Below are 26225 nucleotides of genomic sequence, written 5' to 3' on the forward strand. Positions count from 1 at the left end.
ACTTTGACATTTGATCACTTTATTATTGGAGGTGATTTGAATCAAACTCTAGATCCCCTTCTTGACTGTAATACTCCCCGCCCCAGGCTACACTCTCAAACCCATACTACACTTTAAGGCCTATTTGTTACGCAGTGTTTCTTCTAATTTTTCTCTGTGTGGAATAAGTTTTGTTCTGGGCGGCCATATCAAGGCAATGCGTGTGCATGTGAATGCAGAGTGGCGCCTTCCTGATTCAACCTGAGTGGGATCTAAAATTAACTGAGTGGACATTAAAAAAACTAGAAAGCATACACACATGCGCACGACTTACAGGGATCACTGGTGTTAGGTTTTAATTTAGTAGATATATGGCATCTTCTTAATACCCCTCAAAGAGAATATACTTTTCTTTCTACCGTTTATAAAAACTGTTTTAGGTTGGATTATTTTTTGGCAACTTGTTCTTTAGTATCTCGAGTTCAGGCATGCAACATTGATGCTATAGCAATCTCAGATCATGCCAGTTAACTTGGCTGTTCGTTTGGAAGGTTGTTCCAGTACTTCATTTAGGTGGCATATGAATATATCCTTGTTGAATTATCTGCAATTTCCTAGACAAATGCGACAGGAGATGAAGGAATTTTTTCGTTTTAACAGGGGTTCTGTTACACCATTATCCCTGGTTCGGGATACTTTTAAATCATTTATGCGGACCCGGACCATGGTTTATTCTTCATATTTAAAAAGGAAACAAATGGCTCAGATGGTTTTTCTCAAGAAGCAAGTTAAGGATTTATTAACCTTATACTGCATTACACCCTTCTCTTTAGTCATACAGAAGCTTACTTGCAGCTAAATATCAACACAGTAAGTTATACTCGTTAGAAACTGAATTTTTTGTTTAATTGTACTAAGCAAAGATACAAAAGAAACTCATTATCAGCGGGGATTCTGTTCCCACAGATCACTGCAGGTAACGAAACCATGAATAATGAATACTTTAGTCTATGGGAACACGGGGGTTAGGTTCCCTGTCAAACCAAAATTGCCCTCTAAACACAAAAAGGGGCCAAATAAGGTGCCCTACCATGCTCCATTGGCCATAAGGAGTCCAAGGATGCCCCACACAAGTGCAAAATCCGCTCAAATTTGGCTTAAAATAGCATGGGTTTATTTTTTTAAAAAAAATACACCCACACACACAAGCCAGAAAATGGTTCCCACAGTCAAAATGGCGGCTGGAAATGACCTCTGAGGTCATTTCCAGCCACTCCACAACCCACGGAATTAACCCCTTTCCCTAGATTTTTTTTAGAATGTCGAGGTCGGGTGTCCATTACCCAACTGCACATAAGCAAAACCATGGATGGCGAGTCCGTGGATGATATGGTTCTCCTGTATTCGGGGTGTGTGTGTGTGTGTGTGTGTGTGTGTGTGTGTAGATCCTAGTAAACTCTTGGCTTCTAGATTGAAGCAGATTAAACAGCATTACATTATAACTTATATCTGTGATACTCAAGGCAATGTCCACACAGATCCTGAATTTATAAATCAGTAGTGTGAGTTTTATTCTAAGCTCTATAGTAGTACATCTATCAAATATTATTATTTCTTCTTGTTTACACAGTCAGACAAGTTTTATTGACTGGTTTGTTTTATCCAGACATTGAGTCCTTCCCAAGGACCTGGGATAGATGAATTTTATTATCAATATTGTTGTTATTGTTATAGATATCATTGCAAAATATAGGCTGTTCCCAGTAAAGTTGCTTTTTGTAATTGGCTGGTGGTGATTTCTGTGGCCCCTATGGTGTTGAGGTGCTCTTCAAAGTGTTTTGGAATTGCACCTAGAGCACCAATTACTACTGGGATTATTTTGGTCTTCTTCTGCCACAGCCTTTCCATTTCAACTTGTAGATCTTTGTATTTTGTGATTTTTTCCTATTTCTTTTTCTTCTTTTCTGCTATCACCTAGTATTGCTATGTCGATTACTTTGACTTGTCTTTATTTCTTCTCGACTACAGTTATATCTGGTGTATTGTGTGGCAGATGTTTGTCTGTTTGTAGTCAAAAGTCCCATAATATTTTTGCATCAGAGAGAGGTATGAACCCAGAAGTACTCCCAGACTGCAAACCTGTTTCTTTTGGGGAATTGTGACCCCATCTAGAACAGGGAGATCAAAATAGTCTCTAGAGTTCTGACCCCGCATAATAAGTACCTCCATCTTATCTGGATTCAGCTTCAGTTTATTCTCCCTCATCCAGACCATTACTGATTCCAGGCAGGCATTTAGGGAGAATATGCCCACTATTGAAGAAGTTGACATGGAGAAATACATCTGGGTGTCATCAGTGTACTGGTAACACCCAGCTCCAAATCCCCTGATGATCGCTCCCAGAGGTTTCATGTAGATGTTAAAGAACATTGGAGATAGTATGGAGTCTTGAGGGACACCATACTTAAGCTCAGATTTTGAAGAGCAACAATCTCCAATCGACACCATCTGGAATCTGTCTGAGAGGTAGGAGCAGAACCACTGTAAAACAGTACCTCTCATCCCCAACATCCTCAGACATTCCAGAAGGATACTATGGTCCACAGTTTCTCAATCAGCGGTCCCTGAACCGCTGCCAGTCCATGAAGAGTTGAGTGCCGGTCCGTGACTGGGAGTCAACCCCCCCCCCCCCCGCCAACAACTGCAATCAAGGCACTCACTTCCTCAATTTTGCACATGGCACGGAAGAGGAAGTGGAGGAGTATCACGGAGGCGCAGCACCCTGCTTGCGCTTTGCCTCCACGTGCTGCTGAGATCTTCCTACAGCTATCTTATTCCCTATCTTTACAGCTTCAAACTGTATGTGGCAGAGGGGCATTGAGGAAAAGGGATGGCAGTGGGCGCCACTTGAAGGGCTGCTGGTTCTCCATGCTCATTGTTTGCAGCCAAAGGTTGACTGATTGAAACCCAGCTGCCTGTTGCGGCCGAGGCACCTTGAGAGGAAACACTGTTTCCCTCTTGCATCGGTGGGACATTGTTGTCCCTCAGCCCCCTGTAACCCCCCGGTCTGCACTGCCGGTGGCAGACAGCGGTCCCCTTTGTGACGTTGCCAGGGGGTGGAACCTCTGGCTGGGATCATGCCATGGTGAGGGCTAAGTGACAGAGGAAGAGAGGAGGGCTGCCTTGGCTTGGACTTTGAAGAAAGGGAGTGTAGGTGGACCTTCCTCGGGGGAGAGGGAACAAGCACGCATACCAAGGAGGACTAAGTAGAGGAGGGAGGAGGCATGGTGTGGGGTAGAGGCAAGATACCATTTTGTGCATTCATGCAAAAGGGTCATTGGATGAATAGCACTGGAATGAAGTGATCCTGGGGATTTGATGCCCAGCGCTGTTCATGTCCGATTCCAATCAATTTAAAACCAGCTGCCTGTTGCAGCCAAGGCAACTTGAGAGGGAACGCTGTTTCCCTCTTGCACTGGTGGGATGTTGTGGTCCCTCCGCCCCCTATAGCCCCCTGGTCTGCACCACCGGTGGAAGACGGCAGTCCCCTTTATGACCTCGCAGGGCAGGGGGAACCATCTCTGGCCGTGATCATGCCGCGGTGAGGGCTAAGTGGTGGAGGGAGGAGGGCTGCCTTGGCTCACCTCACAGCAATGCGTGGGCAGCATGTGGGACCACGTGAGCTGCATAGCCCCAAAGGCAGGCTGGTGTGATTGGTGCACGCAGGGGAGTTGGGAGGGGGGCACAGAAGCACGTGCTGTGAGAGAGGATGGGGGAACACCTGCTACACTCTGGTGTGCAAGCACAGTGGCGGCAGCTCTTGGACCCAGGTGAACTTCTGAGCATGGTCCGGTTGACCATTGCCTTGCCCATCCTGAAGAGTGCCTCGCCTCCCCAGCGAGGAAGACGAGGCATCCACCACTACAACACCCCATGCCCTCACCATCTCAGAATCGCCCCCTTCCCTTTAATGCCAGGTCCCCACTGCTCTTCTTCGCATTTTCTTTCACCATTAAAAACAAAAAACCATTCCCAGCACCTGCCACGTAACCGTTTTTAAGGAGTTTTGGAGAAGCTGCGCAGGTTTCATTAGGTCCGCCGCACAAAGTGCACATCTAAGAGCAGGGTCCAGATCAAGCCAGGTGATCATGACCAAGCAACATTGACACAAATGAGAAATGACTCAATTAATTTCAGTGGGTGGTCCTGACTAACGTCATCTGGATCCGGCCCTGCAACTACACAACTTCTGCTAAAACTCAACCTCCATCAAGAAAGGGTTAAACTGTAGACTTTGGGCTCTACTGACAACTTGCCCAATTCTCCTCTCCTCACTTCCTTTTTGCTTTGCTTGACATCCAGCCTGATGAAGAGTTTTGGGGAATTCAAAAGCTTGCTTGTGTTTTTTCATTGGCCCCATGTAGCTTTTGAATTTTTCTAATGGCCCAACATCCCTTCTCCATTGAGTAATCACAAGCACTTCCACACCCACCCCACACATACTGAAGACATACTGGAGACATATTTGTTCACCCAGGCTTTTAAATTCAGGGGTTCTCAACCTTGGGTCCCCAGATGTTGGTGGACTTCAGCTCCTATAATCCCCAGCCATAATGGCCAAATGCCATTATGGAGTTATGGGAATTGAAGTCCAACTATGTTATGGGGGTTATGGGAGTTGAAGTCCACCAGCATCTGGGGACCCAAGGTTGAGAACCCCTAATAGTCCATGTTTGCAAAAGATTCCAAATTTAATGATTTTAATGCTTATATTATTTTAATTGTAAACTGCCCAGAGATGCAAGTTTGGGGCATTATAGTAGTCTGTTAGACAGATGGGAATAGATAGGCAGATAGATAGATAGGCAGGCAGATAGGTAAACTTAAACTTGAAATCCTTTACTAACTGCTGGTTCAGGAAACTGCGTATGAAGAATGTAGCAGTCCTTGAAACTCTGCACGAAGAATGTAGTGGTCCTTGACTCCAAAAAGGTTGAGAAACACTGCGAAGTACGGTCGACAGTATCGAAAGCTGCCGAGAGATTCAAAAGGACCAACAGAGTCACACTTCCTCTGTCAATTCCCAATTGGAGATCATCCATCAGGCTGACCAAGCCAGTCCCCACCCCATAGCCTGCACAAAAGCCAGTTTGAAATGGGTCTAGATAATCAGTTTCCTCCAAGAATGCCTGGAGTTGAGAGGCCACCACCCTCTCAATTACCTTGCCCAGCCATGGGAGTTTGGAAACAGACCTATAATTGCTCAACTCTGAGGGATCTAATGCAGGTTTCTTTAAAAGAGGTCTAATAATTGCCTCCTTAAGACAAGGAGGCATCCTGCCCTCCCTCAGAGAGGCATTTATTATTTCCACCAGGCCGCCTACAACAGCCTCCCTACTAGATAGAACCAGCCCTGTTGGACAAGAGTCAAGAGAACAAGTGGTAGGCCTCATCGCTCCAAACAGCTTGTTCACATCCTTAGGAGTCACAAACTGAAACCGATCCAGTCAAATCATTTAAGAGGAGTTGTTGACCTCCAGTTCAGACATTAAATTAATTGTGGAGTCTCCATCAAAGTTGGCCCGAATCCGAGATATTTTATCTGCGAAAAATTATTTAAACACGTTGCAGCGGGTAACTGATGACCAAATTCTGGTGGGGGGGGGAGGCGATATTAGTCCCCTCACAACCCTGAACATCTCCGCTGGACGTGAACTCGCAGAGGCAATACGGGCAGAAAAGAACCGCTTCTTTGCCGCATGTATTGTATTATAACACTGTTCTCCTTAAGCCCAGTTAAGATCCTGGTATATGTACTAATTAGAGACCTCTCTCTTTGTTAAATGCAGACACTAATATATTAACAGCTATGTTGGCAAGTAGGGTGCAGACTGTGCTCCCTAACATTATTCATCCAGTTCAGACCGGGTTTATATCTGGTCAACAAGGATCAGATAATATTAGATTGCTGACTGATGTACAAGCCTTTCCCTCAGAGAAACAAGGCCCAGCCTCTATAATTTCTTTAGATGAGAAGGCGGCATTTGACATGGTCCATTTGAGGTTCTTGAAACATGTTTTGTTTTGGATTTCCACCAAGTTTTTTTTGACTTGGGTTATTTATTTTATTTATATACCACCTGACTCCAAGGGCTCTAGGCGGTTCACAAAAGGAAACACAAGAAAAAGAAAATAAAACAAGCTTTTATTACTATTAGTGAGCCCGAGCGCAGAGCATTTGCGCCTCTTATTGGGCCCAGCTGTCCCCTGACTATGCTGCCGCCATCTCACCCGGCGGGGGGGGGGGTCCCTAGGGCCAGGCTGTCCCACCATTGCTTCGCCATCCTCCTGTCCTCCTCCTGCCACCCGTCCTCGTCTCACCCTCCTCCTTCTTCTCCCTCCGCCTCGCTGTTGTCCTCCTCAGGGCGGCAGGGCTTGGCCCACCAACCATCTTCCTACCGCCACCCACCGTCCTCTCCTCCTCCTCCTCCTCAGGGCGGCGGGGCTTCACCTGCTGCCCCAACTGGCTCCTGCCGCATACTCCTCCCTCCAACCCTTGCACGTGTCACCCCCTCTGAGCCTGCCATTGGTCACGGCTGCAGCGGGGGCGGAGCTTGCTACATCCCCATGCATCCCCTCTACAGAAATTAATTAGATAGATAGATAGATAGATAGATAGATAGATAGATAGATAGATGCTGTACGTGGCTGCTTATTCACAAATCACGACCAATGGGCTATTGTCCCCTTCAAATAGGCTAGAACAGGGCACACAACAGGGGTGTTCTCTATCTCCTCTCTTCCCCCCTCCCACCCCAATATGGTGTTAAAACCACTGGCTTGTACTATTAGAGACTCTCATAATATAAAGGGTATTACACTGAGTGGGACTGAGCACATGTTGATTTTATATGCAGATTAAGTTTTGAGAAACCAGAGGTCTCAGTTCCTAATCTTATTTATTTAGTTCAAAAATTTGGTAATGTATCCAGTTACTCCATAAATTGGGTTAAATCGGATTTCGTGCCTTTAGGTTCTACAGATTTTCCTGATTGTAGGGTTTGGGGTATAACATGGTGTCCAGAGTGTCTTAACTATTTTGGCATAGAAATTTCTAGATAGCTTTCTCAGTGAATAAATTCACATTTTTCCAAATTTTTGGTTCAAATGAAAAATGACTTAGATCCGTGGGCTACGATTCTATTGAGTATCTTGGGCAAAATACATATGGTTAAGATGAATCTAATGCGAAGGCTCATATATATTTTCGAATGTGTTCCAATCATTTTAAACGAAAGTGTGCCATCGAGTTGGTGTCAACTCCTGGAGACCACAGAGCCCTGTGGTTGTCTTTAGTAGAATACAGGAGGGGGTTTACCATTGCCATCTCCCACGCAGTATGAGATGATGCCTTTCAGCAGCTTCATATATCACTGCTACCCGATATAGATCTTTCCCGTACCTTCATAAAATTTAAAGCAAGTCTGTAAATTAGTCAATGACTTCTTATGGCAAGGACACCCACCCAGATTTACACTTCATAAACTTTAACAACCTATTGAAGAAAGAGGATTTAACTTTCCGCATTTTCAGGCTTATCCTTAGGCATTTATTCTATCTTCAGTGGGGTAGAACACTGAGTCCAAGGTTTCGATCATGCTCAAAAGATATTATCTGACCCCATTGAAATATTGACAAGTGCTCAGTTCATCATTTGTTCATGAATCTAGGTCATTAAAGCCAGAAGGCACATATGGAGAATTTTGGGTTCTAGATATGGTTTTGATCCTTTCCAGCATAAAAGCTTACATTGTGGGAGAAGCCCTGTTTGAAGATTGCTCATAAATCTTTTTATTGGGCTAATTAGGCCTCCTGCAATGTCATTACACTACTGATCTCTTCTGAAGCTGTCTGTAAATCTTTTGATACTTTGAGAACCGAATTTGATTTATCTTTAAATGCTAGCTGGCAGTTTATTCAGCTAAAGCATTTGCTATTACAGCTATTTGGTCCTAATGCGACTGCAGTTTCTGAAACTCCATTTCTATTATTAGATCTAGAACATCTATTGGATGCACCTAAGCCTGTAACCTTGCTCTATCAGAAGCTTAGATATAAAAAAGATTGATATCAGTTATATCCATGATCTTTGGAACGATGATCTTGAATACCCTATCATATTAAATCAATGGTGCTTTGAAGGCAGTGAAACATGCATCTTTGGGGTCTCAAAACAAGGCTAATAGAGCAGAAACGTTTATTCCATGTTTATTGGACACGTCAGAGAATTTTTAACAAGGGATAGCTGCAGACATCTAGATGGTGGAGGTGTAATATGTATGAGGGTACACTTACACATATGGTTTGCTCCTGTCCAGTTATTGCGTCATTTTGGTTTGAAATCCATAAGGTTGTTAACATGACATTGCATTGCCTGTCAAGAATGTTCATGTTTTGTTAGGGTATATCCCAAGTATATGGAATCTAACATTACATCAAGAATTGTGGATTCCTCATGCTTGGGAGGTCTCCAAAAGGATTATAATACAACAATGAAAGGACAAGTTTACTCCTGAACTACAACTCTGGATAACTTTGACATTTGTTCCTTGTGGGGGTGTGCAAGCTGGCTCAAAATCAAGACAGTACAAACTCAAACTGGTCTGGTTTGAAGCCTCAAGCTTGGACCAATCCATGTCCAGTTTGGTCTGAGGAAGATGAATTTTCAGTTTTTTCATTTAATTTTAATGAATTGTTTATGCTTTGAAACATAAGATATATATAGTAGCTTTGTTCCCTCTAAGACGTGTGGGGGCACGCACAAAACTGCAGCCCTCTTCAGTTGTTTTTAGCAACCACGTAGTCTCCTCCTCTCCCTGTTCTGCACTTCGCTCCTCCACTTCCTCCAGCTCCTCACTCCCCTGGCAGCCGGAGACAGAGGGAAATTAGCTCCCCTGCCATCCCTTCCCCACCCCCAGCAGATCTCCCCACCCTGATTGGCAGCTGCCCCAGGACCGAAGAGGGAGGGCCAAGGGTGGCAGGTAGCAGCTCCTCTCTTGTTGACGCTTCTCTCATCTCTGCACCCAGCCTTGCATTTCAAAAAGATGGAGGCGGGAGGGCAGGGGAGAAGGGCCAAATCGGGGGGGGGGGAGATGGACAGATGGCAGCAAGGCTTGGAGTGGGAGAAGGGGCTGCCCACCACCAGGGCTTTGTTTAGGCCACAGAGTTACACCCACTGAGTATTACCAGTCACTCCCCATGTCATGCACTGTCATGCACATCAGGGGAAAGAGCTCATAGCTCAGTGGGATAGGCTTCGAGAATAAGCCTTTCCCCTGCTGCGTTCGCTCTTGCTGCAGCCAGACCAGAAAAACACAGCTCTTGTGCATGCAAGAGAACCGATTATCCCACTCTGGCTGCAGCAAGACCCCTAATGGAAATGACAACAGGCACGTGTGCACCATGATCATGATGCATGATTCCAATAGGCTAATGTGGCAGCGGCAGGGAGAAAGGTGCCTCTCACCATTTCCAATAAGCTACACGTGGCAGCAGTGGAGAGAAAGGTCCCCTCTTTAAATATTAAATATCAAAAAGGTTTTATATTTGCACATCTGTATAAAGTATGTGTGCATTACAGAATATATGTTGATTTTTCAGAGGCTTTTGAAGATTCCTTTTAAATAAAAAGTGTTATAGAAGAGACAAAGACTACTTCAATTTCCTCAATTGAAACAAGCAGTGAAATAAGACATTGTTTTTGAAGGGCTGTTCATCCTTTCAGCTTAGATTACATTGTCTCAGAGGACAATATATTTAGTGCATTCTAACCTTTAAAGCATCTAATAGGAAAAATTAGCCCAAAATCTGTTTCTTGTCCATGGGGGCAGGGTGGTGGTGGTGCATGTGAGCGTGTGTGTTTGTGTGTATATAACCATTCCATCTTCAAAAGAACAGAGGAGAAAATTACGTCATTTTTATTTCCCTTCCATAACTTTCTTTCAAATTTACACATTGAAAAAAGTTGAAGAACCATACATTTGGTGCTTAATTATCTTATCAGTTCAAGAAGTATATACTGTTGCATGCAACTGACCTCATACCAAAGATACAAAAGATTTTTGTGTGTTGTGGAAGGAATGAAGCAATGTTTATTAACAACTGACTTTGTGAAATCAATATGTGTGTGTCTGTATGTAAATGTGTGCATATAAAACATATATCCTGTTCTAACAAAGCAATTGCAGTGGTGGTTGCTGTGGTACTCGCCCATACTAAGTAACTGACCAGGTCTAAAGCTGCATATCCTTTAAAAATATTATTAAATACAATATTAAAACAAATTAGGAATATTATTAAATGGTTCTGATATTGCAATATTTTAAAATAAGTGATTCTCATAATTGAACCCTTTCAAAGTCGGGTTCTACGGCAGCTAAAATGTTTTTATTATACTTAATTCTGAAGTGAAATCAAGTAAAAATCAAATTTTATAACTAGAATAGAAATGTAAAATATACTTTCCTTCCTTCCATATTTATGGGGTGTGTGTGTATGTAGTGGCACATAACAATACACATATGCACATGGAGAGGAGAGCTGATATTGTGGTAGCAAGCATGACTTGTCCCCTTAGCTAAGCAGCATCCGCCTAGTTGCATTTGAATGGGAGACTAGAAGTGTAAGCACTGTAAAATATTCCCCTCAGGAGATGGAGCCGCTCTAGGAAGAGCAGAAGGTTTCAAGTTCCCTCCCTGGCTTCTCCAAGATAGGGCTGAGAGAGATTCCTGCCTGCAACCTTGGAGAAGCCACTGCCAGTGTGTGAAGACAATACTGAGCTAGATAGACCAATGGTCTGACTCAGTATATGGCAGCTTCCTATGTTCCATACTGCCTTCATATCACCGCCTAGGACAAAACCCATTCCACTCCATGATGAAAAAAAATTAGAGGGAAAACCAATCCTTAGAAGAAGGTGTTTAGTTGCCCCCCCCCACCCCCGTTTTCTTTTTCTCCTTCATTGGTTGTACTGTATCTTATTATGTTTAAGGGATCTTTCTTTTTCCTTTCTTTTCCAGTTATACTCACATATATTATTACTATCCTCAATCATGTTATATGCACTCCCGTAATCTTATTACAATTTTTTTAAAGCACGGAAAACAATAGGGCCCAACAACTTCCTGCACCCTTGCAACCTTGGTGTATTTGACAGCAGTGGTGGCAGCTCACATACAGCCAGTGTTTGCAGCCAACAGGCACATAACTGGAGCATGTGCAGAAGAGTGTGGGGGGCAGCGGGGGTGGGGGGGAAGCTTTGCCCTCATTCATTCTGGCAAAGGAAGGGGGCAGTCGGCACTACCAGTGGTACTTGAGAGAGCAACGGCACCATATTAACCAACACAACTCTGCTGTTCAAATGAAAACACTGCCCGTAACATCTATTTATCATATTTATATATTGCCTTGATATGTGTATCTCTAGGCGGTGTACAGAATCCAAGCACAACTATAAAACAAAAAAATAAATAAAAAGTTAACAGAATAAAGACTATTAAGCCATTAAAAATTTTAAATTTTAAGCAGTTTAAAACTTTAATTAAATCTGAATGAAAAGCTTGAGAAAACAGGCGTGTCTTAAAAGGCAATCAGAGATAGAGATGCTCTTATTCGGACAGGGAGCATATTGCAAAGCCGGAGGGCAGCCACAGAGAAAGGACAGTTGGACAGTTTATTTATTTATTTATTAGAAGCATTTAATATACCGCCCACTCCAAAGACTCCGGGTGGTTACAATAACATGTAAATAAGTTAACATTAAAAATTACAATCAAAAATTACATTAAAAATTGCAAACTAAAATAGGTAATGGAAAGGAAATAAAGTTAACTACAGGGCAAATGCCTGGTGTAAAAGAAAGGTCTTCAGTAAGGATTTAAAGTGTAGTGGTTAGAGTGTGGGACTAGGACCGGGGAGACCTGAGTTCAAATCCCCATTCAGCCATGATACTAGCTGGGTGACTCTGGGCCAGTCATGTCTCTCTCAGCCTAACCTACTTCACAGGGTTGTTGTGAGGAGAAAACGCAAGTATGTAGTACACCGCTCTGGGCTCCTTGGAGGAAAAGCGGGATATAATAATAATAATAATAATAATAATAATAATAATAATAATAGGAAGAGAATTCCAAAGAGGTGGGGCAGCAACCGAAAAAGCCCTTTTGCAGGTCCTACAACTCCGAACCTCTTGAAAATCAGGGACCGACAAAAGGGCTATCTGAAGTGATCTAACAGGATGGGATGTAACTGAATGGGAGAGGTGATTCTGTAGGTAAACAAGCGCCAAGACAGTTGTGTTTCAGGCCACATGTTATTTTTCCTCGGGAGTGCCTGATATTTTTAGTTATTTTGAAACAAGAGTAGCTACAAAAGTTCTTAAAATGCCTAGAACCTTTTACAAATGTAATTATAGCATATTTAAAAGTCAGCCTTTGCTTGGTGTTTTGCTATTCCTCCTGCCAATGTAGTAACTTTGCCTCCCTCCCAACAAAAAACCTAAAATTGCATTATGAAAGTAAAAGTAAAAAAATAATATGGTTTGGTTATTTAAAAGTTTTATTTAAAATTTGTGTTAGCTGCCTAGAGAGAAGCTAATAGGTAGTTAGTGTTATTGGCCAATATCCAGACTATATTTCACAGTAGTATTACTCATGAGTTACTCTGCAGGATTACTTAGTTTCAATGGAACTTCTACTGATTAAGTTAGTCTGGAGATTCACACTTCAGCCTACCTCACCTGAAGTGTTCCCTCTAACAGGGATTCCTAGTTGTTGTTGACTACAACTCCTATAATCCCCAGCCGAAGTCCATTGCAGCTGGTGATGCTGGGAGCTGTAGTGAACAACATCTGGGAATCCTTGCAAGAGGGAATAGTGCTCAATTGTAAAATGGAATTGTTAACTGGATGTCTTTGACTACATCTTCTCCTGCATGTTTAGGTCTGTTAGAATCTCTGCCTTTGTTCTTGGACATGCAAAGCACTCTTATGTATGGCTCATGGGGTACAGCAGATAAATAACTGGCTCTGCCCCCTCAGCCATGATTTAGTAACAGCCTGTCCCAAGCACTGTTCCCTCTAAGGGGTGTGTGTGTGCATGCACACACACACACAATTTTTGATGTCTGCTCAGTTATTAGATCCCGTTCAGGTTGAATCAGGAAGGCCCCTCTCTGAATGCATGTGCGCGCACACTGACTTGATACTACTGCCCAGAACAAACCTCATTCCACACACAGATGAAAAAAAAATTAGAAAACACTGGTCCCAAGCCACCATTTTGCAACTCAATCTAGTATAGAACAAAGCAGATGGAACAAGCATGAAATTTGTTCATCCCTGTTCTCAGGGCAAAACTCTAGGGATACTAAAAATATTTTACTAAATGTCATGGGAGAAGTCTGCTTGCCCTGAGCCAAGAATAGCAACATGAGTTAAACTTAGAAGTAGTGCTACTATTTTAAACTCTAATTGTCTTTTATCTAGTAGTTTGACATTCTACATAGCAGAAAGGATAGTAATCGCAGTGGATTTAATGCATATCACTGTAATAATGTGAAGTGAATGTTGTTCAGAAGTAACCATTAGCCAAGTGGTCTCATCTTAGCTTCCAAAAGATCATTTGTGCTTATTTAATAAAAAACAAAATTATGACTCAAGGTTGACAGCTGAAATAGCTTGGAACACATACTGACTGCTAGTCAAGACTAAGTACCATGGAAATCAACAAGAATTTAAGATATTCCTAACTTGTCCCATTAATTTCAAAAGTGCTTAGTCATGACTGGCTAGTCAGCATATGACCCCTTGACTTTTCCAGAATGCAGATTTAAGTTGTGGGCAATGCCAAACATGAGAATTTCACAAGCCCTTTTCACACAAACATCTTACTGTGTTGATTAGAGTCTAACCACACTGGGGCAACAGGAGAACACCTGCTTTCCTAGTCCCTCCTAACACCCGCAAGAGGGATGTAACACTGGAAAACGTCTTTGAACCCCAAAATGGCATGGAGGAATCAACTGGGCCTATCTATGTTGGCCCCATTTTAGTGTTATGTCCAATGTGTGATCAAAAGACACTGCATTTAAACAGAAGTACTCAGAGGAACAAACCTACTTACGTTTCTGTGTCTGAAACCAATGATTCATTATTGCAGACATCATTGAAGGTGTGAAGTTGATTCTATAATGAGAAAAACGAATAAAATTTTAAAAACACTGCTTTATAAACACAAATATTGGTTTTAGCAAACATCTTTAAAACTGACAATCAAATCAATATCTCATTCCCAACACCACATATTATAGGGTGAAAGAGATGGTTTAATTTAATTTAAAATTTATTTATTTGATTGATTGATTGATTTCTATGCCGCCCTTCCAAAAGAGGCTCAGGGCGGCTTACATTAAAACAAAAACAACTAAAATCAATTAACAGTTAAAATCAGAAACTATAAAACAATTAAAACATTTAAAATTGTGTTTTTAAAACCCTGGAAAACCAGGCCAAATCCTTATAGTTTAAAAACCCTGGAAGGCCAGGCCAAACAGATAGGTTTTAAGGGCTCTCCTGAAGGCCAATAATGAACTCAAATTATGGATTTCTGCAGGGAGTGCATTCCACAGCCCATGAGCGGCTACAGACGCTGTGGAATCCAGTTCGGCCTGAATATGAGAGATTTTACCTGCATAAAATGTCACAGCGAGTTACTGATGGTTCCAAGTTCAAATTCAAGGGGGAGGGAGTACATACTAGCCCCCTCACAACCCCAGTCAACTCCACTGGACATGAATTTGAGGAAGCAATGTGGGCAGAAAACAACCACTTTCTTGACAGCCACACTGCCAGAGCATACATCTTCAAATGTTCTCTCTGGGTTCATGCATAGTCTTCCTCTACATGTGCTCTAATCATCTACTCCGCCGCTTCAGCAACCATAGTTCTTCCGAATACCATGAGGCTAATTTTGAAGCAGGTCAGAGAGGATGCTTAGGAGCTATTGGGTCTTCTACTCTAGTGTATTCCATGTCTGCACCAGAGAATCGGCAGAATCACTCGCAGAGCCAACTCTAAACCCTTCCAAGGCTTCTTAGAATCCTACTGGATCCATTAACCTTCTTGGCCGGACCAACCTAATAGGTCCTTCACCCTTGCAGATGTAGGTTGTAGTTGCAAGTCCTACCTTAACCAGACTGTGGTCCATCCATGACACACCACCCTCTTCAGAGTAAAAGACCATATCGAGTGTGTCCAGAGACCACTTGGGATAGGCCCATAGTTGTCATAACTGCTATGAACTCCTGAGATGCTCATGACAACCTGGTCAAGACATGAACATTTAAGTGCCCCCCACCCCCGCCAATGTTAGCAGCACACCAATGTCTAAATCAACTAATCTTTGTTTTTTCTAATCATGTTTCTTGAAATAAACCAAGATCTGAAAATGACCTCAAACTTTAAGTTCAGATCTCAGTTTATCATTGTGACCAAATCAGTCACAATGTCCAAACCAACCCATCTTGGTTCGTTCCAAACATCAATTGGAAGGAGAATTCTTCCAAAGTAGGGGAGGCAGAACTGCACGCTCCTGAGGGAGGCAAAACTGCATGCTCAGGGACATCACATGTGAAAGATTTAACCACACTTCTGCAAGATGTCCAAACAGGTGTGTGTGTGTGGGGGGGAGAGAGAGAGAGAGAGAGAGAGAGAGAGAGAGAGAGGGAGGGAGGGAGGGAGGGAGAACACTGAGAATTTTCATATGAACTTAACCTCTTTCAGTATTAGACTGGATCAGTTTCCATCTCTGAACTTGGAAGTTCCACATAGCCTGCATAACTGCAACTTTCTATCAAGGCTGTTTCTCTTAATGGGAGTCACAGTTAGTTCTATTTATTACTTAGGTCATAGACAAACTGTTGAATCCTCCCTGAAGATTAACTAGTGTGCAGTGGTTGACAGAGATGATTTCCCCAACAACTCCCGGGCAATCCAGAAGGATACCATGGTCGATGGTATCAAACGTCACCCAGAGATCCAGAAGAACCAGCAGAGTCATACTCCCTCTGTCGATTCCCCAGTAAAGGTCATCCATCAGGCTGACCAAGGCTGTCTCAAACCCATAGTCAGCTATAAAGCCAGTCTGAAATGGGTCTAGGTAACACAATTTAACACAAATAGGTAATTTGCTGATGTATCCAAAGGGTTATTAATAACTGTGTTTTGAAGCTGCACTAACTGGCCCATTGTAATAGAAAACCGACATCGTAATGTAATTATTTACAAAACCTTCTGTTGCAGTCATATTGGCGAACAGCAAACTGCAAATTACACAGTGGTCATGTTTTGTTTTAAGTCTTAGTTTGTTAGAAATTAATTTGTTTGAAACGGGCCTAGTAGGTTTCGCAATGTATCCAGTTAGGAGGAATCTATAAGCAGAACCAGCTGCCTTCAAACAGCAATCTTTATAACTAACTGGAACTGCTTTCTACCTCCTACTTGTGGTAGGAGCTTCAGAAATATTAAAATTATTGGACTGTGAAGGAACAAGGTCTAAATCTCTTGCTTTTGTAAACAAGATTTTATGTTGTAAATTGTCTTGCTTTTCACTGTATTAAGAAAGCTGTGCAGGGGTCAAATGTTCACAGCTCCTGCACTATAGTTTCATTTTTCAGGGTGATGAAAGGTACTTGTTTGATTTTGGAGGGAAGTGGAGGTTTAATTTTATTCATTTTGAAAAATGGAGGGAACTTAAGTTATATTGATTGGATGGTTTGAAAAAAAATGGGAGGGAAGTTTAGAGTATATAAGGAGGCTGCTTTCAGCAGAGTAGTAGGAAAGGTTTAGTGTTGGAAGAAATCACTGACAGAGAGCAGAAACTCTCAGGAGAGCTAAATCACTCAGGAAACAGTCTGGGGCTGAAACCCGAGAACTATGAAGGAGAGTAGGACCTGAGGCTAAACAAGAGACAAGCCAGGTTTGCTGGAAAAGCTGAGGTGAATGTAGAGAACTCTGAGTTAGGGCCTAGGTCAGTTTGGATGCATTTTGAGCACATTTTATTTCTTCCTTATGTTCATTTGGTTACTGTTTAGGTGCTAAACATTTCAAAGAAAAAACAGGCTGCTCATCTGTAACTGATGATCTGGTAGTGATCCGTAGTATTCCTAATTAATGGGTTTTTTCCCTTTGCAGGAACCTCACGGATAGATTGACTAGCTCCTCTTGACGCCCCATCTGCCCTGCATGTTCTCTGTGCCTCCGTTATTTTTGGCAGTTGGGGCATCCTCTTACTCAGTTTCTTGCAGACTGCCATCAGTTGACGATCTTATAGTGCCCTTGTAAGTTAAGTATGTTTGCTTTAAGCTACTGCTGCAGGGAGGTTTGGGTGGGTCTTATGAATACAATAGATCACTACCATATCATCAGTTATGAGTGAGCAACCTGTTTATTTGGATCGTGATCCACTGCATTCATAATGAATGGATGGTTAGCCAGCTTCCCATCTGGTGGTGGGCACAGTAGCCCCTGAAGCTATGGCAGCACCTGCTTTAGCACACTCCTCCCAAAGTCTGCTTCTTTTACCAATTGCAGGTCAATAAAAGAGGAGAGCTGGTCTTGTGGTAGCAAGCATGACCTGTTCCCTTAGCTAAGCAGGGTCTGCCCTAGTTGCATATGAATGGGAGACTAGAAGTGTGAGCACTGTAAGATATTCCCCTCAGGGGATGGAGCTGCTCTGGGAAGAGTAGAAACTTTCAAGTTCTTTCTAGCACCTCCAAGATAGGGCTGAAGGCGAGTCCTGCCTGCAACCTAGGAAAAACCACTGCCAGTCTGTGAAGACAATACTGAGCTAGATAGACCAATGGTCTGGCTCAGTATATATATGGCAGCTTCCTATGTTCCTATGTAATGGCATAATGCTTTATGAATGGCTGCTGAGATTACCATGTTGCAGCTTTACAGATATCAAACATTGATATTCCTGATAGATGAGCTGCAGATGACGCATAAGCCCTTGTGGAATGAGCCCGAATGGTACACAGGGGATCCTTCCCCTGTTGTTTATATGCTATCACAGTCAGTTGCACTAACCATTGGGCGAGTCTTTTTCTCAATATCGGTCTCGATATCAGTTGCCCTTTGGCCTTTCCCTTGACAAGGACCACGCCACCCTTCATATATTCCATATTTAACGTCAGAATTGCATTCTTTGAACTGTTGTGGTTTGACCTGATTATTCAGATGGAATAATTCTATAGAGCAAGACTGGCATTCTGTGAACCAACTGATTTCATTGTATTGCAAGGTCCTATGGTGTTTTTAAGACAGAGGTGACATATAAACATGCACACAGAGCTGACCTCACTAGAAGCAGTGTGGAGAGCTAGTCTTGTGGTAGCAAGCAAGAATTGTCCCCTTTGCTAAGCAGGGTCCACCCTAGTTTGCATTTGAATAGAAGACCACATGTGAGCACTGTAAGATACTCCCCTTAAGGGATGGGGCTGCTCTGGGAAGAGCAGGAAATTTCCAAGTTCCCTCCCCGACATCTGCAAGACAGGGCTCAGAAAGACACCTGCCTACTACCTTTGATGAGCCACTGCCAGTCTGTAGACAATATTAAGCTAGATGGGCCAATGGTCTGGCTTAGTATAAGGCAGTTTCCTAAGTTCCTAATGTAAATTATACTATTGCTGGTATCCTTTCATACAAATAACCTGGGGAAAAACAGGTTGCTTACCTGTAACAGATGATCTGGTAGTGGTTCCATCATCCATAAATAGTGGGTTCTGCGCCTGCGCAGATCAGCTTCAGGTAGAATTCGTTAGCTCCTCGCGACGCCGTCAACCGCCTGTTGCACGTGACTGTAGTAGCCTCTAGTAGCGGTTGGGCGTCTCTGCAATCAGTTTCTTGATGGCCGACATGGCAGTATGATGCTGAAAGAACTAAGGAGAGGCTCCACTTCTCGGCCGGCTGTCGCACTGGAGAATACAGATTACTGATGCCTCTCAAAAAGTCTTCGCAACATGGATGGGTTAAGACTGTCTTGCCAGCCCACCCATCGTGGTGCGCCGATATCGCCGCCATATGAACCTTAATAGACACGTTTGCCAGGCCACTCTGTTTCAGGTAGTCCTCAGGTAGAGGACAGCTTTCAGACTTGCCTCCCTCGGGTCATAGCCTCTGGAGGCAGCATGTGCAGCGAACCTACGCCATTTTGCCCTGTAGATTCGCCTCATGGACTGCTTACGGGTATTTAAGGAGGATCTTCCTCAGAAGCCTATCCTCCACGCTGTGAGATTCATTACAGACAGGTTTGGGTGTACCACCCTGCCTTGATCTTGAGTGACTAGATTTGTCCACTAAGGGAGCCTCCTGTTATTCCCTCTTGATAGTCTGAGCAGCTGTGTGTACCACAGCTGCCTTGGCCACCATGGCTCAATCGCTTTTGTCTGGTTGTGTAGGAATTTGGCCACCACCCTGGGCAGTAAGGGCGTGGGTGGATAGGCATAAAACAGCTCCTGGCTCCAGCGATACTGAAAGGCATTGCCCTTGTTCCATGGTCCGACTCCCATCCAGGAGCAATACTGTGTGCACTTGCTGTTCTCAAAAGTCGCCAATAGGTCCACACCTGGTCTGCCCCAAGTCCTGAACAACTGTGCCAGCACTTCCGGATGCAATTCCCATCCGTGCTGCTCCAACACCAGGTCTCTGCTCAGTGAGTCTGCCAGACAGTTCATGCTGCCTTTGATGTGAATGGCAACGGGTTAAATCCCGAGTGGGATGCACCAATTCCATAACCGCAGACTGAGACGCATAGAGATCTGGACACTGTCCTGTCCTGCTTGTTTACATAACCAATGGCTGTCGTATTGTCCATCTGTAACTAGACAGTTTTCCCTACAAGCTTCCTCTGAAAGGTGACCAGGGCTCTGAACGCAGCCAGCAGCTCGAGGAAGCTGATATGCAGAAGTCTCTCCTTTGGAGTCCACACTCCCTGAACTCTGTGGTGCAGCAAGTGGGCCCCCCAGCTGTGCATGGAGGCATCGGATGTCACTGTCAACGCCAGCTCCCGTTCCCGGAACCGAATGCCATTGAGCATATTTGACTCTTGCGTCCACCAACACAGCGAATCCAAGACCTTCCTTGGAAGAGTAACACGCTTGGACTGAGGTTCGGATCTTGGCTTGTAGGCCCTTAGAAACCAGAGCCATAGCTTGCACATCCGTAGCCTCGCTTATAAGACTGTGGTGGTGCAGGACACCATCAGCCCCAACAGTACCTGTACCATCTTTGCCTTCTATATGGGATTCTCTTGACAACGGTAAATCAGGGCACGCAGACGGGAAAACCAATCCACCGAGAGGAATGCCTTCTGGGCTGACATATCTAACTGTGCACCGATGTACTGCAGGCACTTCGCTTTTGGAGAAAAGATTTCTCCCAATTGATCTGCACCCCCCAGGTTCTCCAGCAGGTTCGTCACCATGTCTACATGCTCCAGCAATTGTTCCTTTGTCCTGGCCATCAGAAGCCAATTGTCCAAGTAAGGATATATGGTCCGTGAAGAAAGCCGTGTCCGTATGCAAGTTTCAAGCCGATTTAATCTCAAATAATGCCAAGTCTGCAGGAATATCCAGACAGTAGTCAAAGTCCGTTTCCAATGTTTCAGAGGTCCAAATAAACAAAAACAAACTTTCTTTGAGGAGCAACTATCTCCGAGTACTAATCGCAATGGTGGTCAGAAAGAAACTGATTGCAGACACGCCCAACCGCCACTAGAGCCTACTACAGTCACGTGCAACAGACGGTTGATGGCGTCGCGAGGAGCTAACGAATTCTACCCGAAGCTGATCTGCGCAGGCGCAGAACCCACTATTTATGGATGATGGAACCACTATCCAGATCCAAATATTTCAAATTCTTAGGTGTCAATCAAATTTGTAGCACCTAGATGATCAGCCTGGAAATAAGAGCATATCCAAAACCAACGCCTCCAACTATCAACTACTGCATGTCCAAAGGAATTCTTTCTCTCCTGCTTTCAACACTCTGGATGTGCGTACACCACCAATTGAGGGGAACGGATGAAGGGGCAGAGGGATATACCACCATCTTTTTTCTGTCAATGGTACTGAAACATTCCAAGTAACATGCCAAGAATACAGTAAGCAAACCAAGCAAAATCCTCCTTGGATTTAGCTTCCTCAAACAAACCAACACCAGCTAAGGAGCATAGATGGAAGCGAATAACCAGCTGGGATCTTTGAGCAAGAAAATACCAGGAAGTTGTTCTAGGGAAGTAAAAAGAAGTTGTTGAACTGTAAATACAGTTATGTCAATGGTGGCCAACCTTTTTGGTAGTGTGCCCATATGTAAAGCCCACTGTTTTGTGATAGTGTCGTCCTATGGCACGGTAGTCTATGCACCTTCGAGTAATTGTCCTCTTGAACTACTGAGTCATGAAGCAGTGCAGAAGAGGCCCACAGCTTTACAGGCCTGATTCTGTACTATAGCTGTGCCTTCCTGCTTCTGCCCAAGTATGCCAAAAGCCACTGCTGCCTTTACCACTTGTGGGACACCTGGCACATGGCAACCCTCTGTGAGCATTACCAAAGAACTTGAACACAACACTGCTACTCAAGTTAAAAACCATGGGACTCTTGAAATATAAACAGACAAGGATGCCTGTAGTTCTCTTATGTTGGCAACATGAAACCATATCCAGATTCTTCACAATTTAGTTTAGCTTCATGAATTATAAACAAAGAAAAATCTTCCCAAAACATCTACTGCGCAAACCCTCTTAAATAATTAAGAGTTACTCAGGAACATATGCAGATAGACTTATTCAAAGTGTATTTAGGAGATCTTTGTTGTGGTGCACAACCAAGCAAGTTGGGTCCACAACTTTGGCCCTCCTGAAGATGTTGGGACTACAACTGCCATCATACCTATTGGCCACTGTGGTTGGGGAAGAAGGAAGTTGTAATCCAAACACAGCCACGGGGCTGAAGTTGTGCAACTCTGTCATAGACGGTGCCCCTGCCAATACTATTGTTTTCAGTTGCTAATAAGGGTATGCTGGTATACCATAATTTGGCTATAGTTCATAACTTTTAAGAAAAGAGAAAGAATAATTTTGCACGAATATTTTAATTCAGAAAAAAATTCTTACTGTTATTTGACTGAGTCCAGCCAACCTCATGGTTAAAGTCGGTGACATAAAATATTTAAATGCAAGATCAAGACTTTCTTTATCGAAACACAAGGCAGTGTCCAAAGGCTCTTTAACTGTGCTCCACATTAAGTCTGCCATGTTACGTGCTGCGCTCTGTCTCAACTCCTGGTCCGACAGTTTACATAAATACCTATAACAAAAGATATAGATAAAGATACACACACACACACACACACACACACACAAAGAGATTTCACATGTAACATCAAGTAAATCCAGTTTAATTCTGATAGATCATCATAATCATTGCTAATGCTATATACTCTTCACAGCAGAACTGTAGTTACAGGAGACTTGCCCCTGTATGAGTAAAATCTCATGTTCCAGATAAGCCTCCTACATTATGTCTTTGGGCAGGGTGTTATAAACCCATCAAAAGTGAAGAGATGAGATTGCTATGGTTTGTACAGCTTCCAGGCAGCACAACAAAATGGAGGACCTTTCTGTTTTATTTGCTACTACTTTTTTTCCTGCAACATGGCTTTGCAATAGGTGATAAGTCATCTGAATCTTTTGGAGCCAGGAGATTACTTTCTGGTTTTTATTGTGATTGAGAAATGAACAGCCATTTTATCTCAATGTGTGTGTCTATAAATACTACTCCCTAGCACAGTTTATCAATACTTGCCATAATGATCTCCTGCTGAAAAATATGAACACTTAAAAAAATATAAAATGGTAACATACAGGATTCACTGGTTGTGCATGATTTCCTAACAGAGAAGAACTTGATTCATTATATTATTTAACACTGCTTTTTAAAGGCCTTCTGTTGGGGTAGCCTCAACAGTTGCCTTTATTGCAGATCAAGGAGTCCTGTTCCAGATTATTAAGAATATGATGAATATTTATATGCCACTTTTCAACAAAAGTTCCCAAAGCAGTTTACACAGATATAAATAAATAAAATGGCTCCCTGTCCCCAAAGGGCTTGCAATCTAAAAAGGAAAACAGGTTGCTTACCTGTAACAGGTGATCTGGTAGTGATGCCTTGGCATTCATAAAAATGGGTTCTGCACCTGCGCAGGACTGCTTCGGGTAATACTGATTAATTCCTCATGACACCTTTTAACTGCCTCTGCACGCACCGTGCAGTACTTATACTGGCAGTTAGGCATCAGTTGCTCAGTTTCTGAATGGCCGGCCGACAGCATTAAACATTAATGTCCTCCATAGGATCTATTAGGTTTTGGTCTCTTGTGTAATTGTACTATCTCATTCGCTTGCACTCTGTAGCGAGGCCAGCTGGGCGGGTTTTATGACTGTTGAGGCATCACTACCAGATCACCTGTTACAGGTAAGCAACCTGTTTATCTGGATAGTGAGGCCTCGACAGTCATAAAAATGGGTGAATCACGAGCTACCCAAACAGCGGTGGGCGTTGCAAGCTATTGAAGCACCCTCTTAGGAACAGCCCTGTCAAATTGTGCCACCTCTACAGAGTGAAGGTCTAGTGCATGTTTTACAAAGGTTTGGTCTGAGGCCCAGGTGACCGCAATACATATCTTTGAATTTTATTCCTGAAAGATGAGCTGCCAAGGTAGCATGCGCCCTTGTTGAATGGGCTCTAATAGTAGATGGCGGAATGACTCCCTGAATATCATAGGCCATCTTAATGAGTTCCACCAACCAAAAAGACAGCTTTTGGCAGGATGGCTGAAGGCCTCAGTTCTTCCCATTCAAGGCAATGAAAAGACTTTTTATCTTTCTCATCTCTCTTGTTCTCTGTAGGTAGAAAAGGATTACCCTCCGCACGTCTAGCATATGTAAATAAGTCTCCAGCAGCGTGGGTGGATTTCTGGAAAAGGTAGGTAAAACAATGTCTGCATTGTGAAAACCAGTAACTATCTTTGGCCGGAATTCTGGGTCCAAATGCGTAACTACTCTGTCTGGGAAGAACCAAGTATAAGGCTCATCTATACGAAAAGCAAGTAATTTGCTCACGTGTTTCTCAGACATAATTGCCAATTCAATGAAGCGGTGGCCATAGGTTCAAAAGGCTTTTCCATCAAAGTTGAGAGAACCAAAGAGAGGCTCCATTTGTCAGATGGCCTTTGCACTGGGGGTGTAAAGGTTATTCAGGCCTTTCAAAAATTCTTTGCACCTTGGATGAGTAAAGACAGTCTTGTGATCCCAGCCACTGCGGCGAGCGGAGATGGCTGCCAAATGGACTCTTATTGATGCACTGGCCAACCCGCCGGATTTCAAGGAGGTTAGATATAGCAAAACCTCCTTCAAGGAGGCCTCCTTTGGCACAAATTGGTGCTCAGCGGCATATGATGAGAACCTCTTAAATTTGGAGAGATAATTCCTCCTAGTTGATAGCCTCCTGCTGTTCCTTAATATCTTCCTCAGTAACCCACTCTCCACGCTGTCAGATTGAAGACAGACAGGTTGGGATGGAGTATTTGGCCTTCTTGTTGAGATATCAGGTCCTCTCGCTGAGGTAACCTCTTGTATGTGTGGTTTGATAGACATAAAGGTTGGGGGAACCACGGCTGTCTGGGCCACCAAGGGGTGACATGAATCGCTCTGGTGCTGTCCTGCAGAAGCTTGGCTATGACCCTGTTTAATAGGGGATATGGAGGGTACAAGTAAAACATACTTTGCGTCCAAGAGTATTGGAAGGCATCCCCCTTGAATAGGTGGCCCTCCCCCATTCTGGAACAGTACTGGCTGCATTTCTTGTTTGTTGATGTCACAAACAGGTCGACAGTCGGAGTCCCCCAGGCAAGGAATAGCTCCTTCAATAACTGGGAGTTGAGCTCCCATTCGTGTTGCTGAAGGATGGGAGATTTGCTTAATGTGTCCGCTAGGACATTGTCCTGTCCTCTTATGTGTATTGCTACCAGGTTTACATGCCTTGCAATGCACCAGTTCCACACCTGGAGCCCTAGATGGCACAATGATTTTGACACCATTCCCTTTGATTGTTTATGTAAGCGATTGTGGTGGTATTGTCCATCTGTAGTTGTAGCACCCCCTCCTGAATGATGTCCTGAAAGGTTTGCAGTGCTCTGTATGCTGCCAGAAGCTCTAGGAAATTAATATGATGTTTCGTCTCTCACTGGTTCCACCGGCCTTGTGCCCTGTGGTCCCCTAGATGAGCTCCCCATCTGAGTATGGAAGCATCCGTGGTCAACGTGTAAGTGGGTATCGGGGTCTGAAATGGAACCCCTATTTGAATGTTTGTGTCTCTTGTCCACCACAACAAGGAGTTCAGCATTCCGTGAGGAATTTGAAGGGACAGATCCTGGGGCAAAATACACTCAGGTACCACATCTGCAGTTTCCTCATGAGAAGCTTTGCGTAGTGAACAGTTGAAGTACAAGAGGCCATCAGGCCCATTAGAACCTGGATTGACCTGGCCTGTTGTTGTGGATTGGCATACAAGTGTAATACCATCTCCCTTATGCGAATGAATCTGTCTTGCAGGAGGAATGCCCTCTTTGTAATTGTGGGTTCAGGGAACAATCAAAGATGTTGCTTTGGTTGCTGTGCAGCTTTATTGCATCCCTGCTGTTCTGGCTTGGTTCTCTGCATGTAATTTCTACGATTGTAGCGATTAAAGGGTCTCTTATACTCCTTGCGCTCATTCCTCCTGTAGAAGCCTAGTCTCCGCTGATATGGCTGAAACCTATTGTTACCAGAACATTGAGCTGCGAACGTCTTGGTCGTCATTTTAGATTTCTTTAAGTGCTCCATAGTATCATCCGTTTGCTCTGCAAACAATCCTTTTCCATGAAAGTGCAATGATTCTATGTGATCACGCATATCCTGCATCAAAGCAGTCGATCGCAGCCATGCGTGGCGTTGCAACATCACCACAGTTGTGAGAGTGCATGACTCGGACTCTGCCAAGTGTTTGGCATTGGCCAACTGCTGGTGCGTAGTCACTGTGGTCTTCAGGAAAACAGTATCAAAACACTTTTGAAATTCTTCTGATGTTAAAGAGGT

General features: G+C 43.6%; 1 protein-coding gene across 5 annotated transcripts in view; it reads right to left on the bottom strand.

The window, feature by feature from the left end:
• Positions 1-26225, bottom strand: part of USP34 (ubiquitin specific peptidase 34) — a 234500-nt gene that overhangs the window by 161904 nt on the left and 46371 nt on the right. For all 5 annotated transcript variants that reach the window (XM_053247423.1, XM_053247433.1, XM_053247443.1 and 2 more), the window contains 2 exons: positions 22206-22398; positions 14157-14218 (listed from right to left, as the gene is read on the bottom strand). In XM_053247423.1, the coding sequence (XP_053103398.1) occupies positions 14157-14218; positions 22206-22398 (255 nt within the window). The remainder of the gene's footprint in view (positions 1-14156; positions 14219-22205; positions 22399-26225) is intronic.

This window comes from Hemicordylus capensis, chromosome 1, assembly GCF_027244095.1.
Source record: "Hemicordylus capensis ecotype Gifberg chromosome 1, rHemCap1.1.pri, whole genome shotgun sequence".
In the NCBI taxonomy this organism is placed as follows: Eukaryota; Metazoa; Chordata; class Lepidosauria; order Squamata; family Cordylidae; genus Hemicordylus; species Hemicordylus capensis.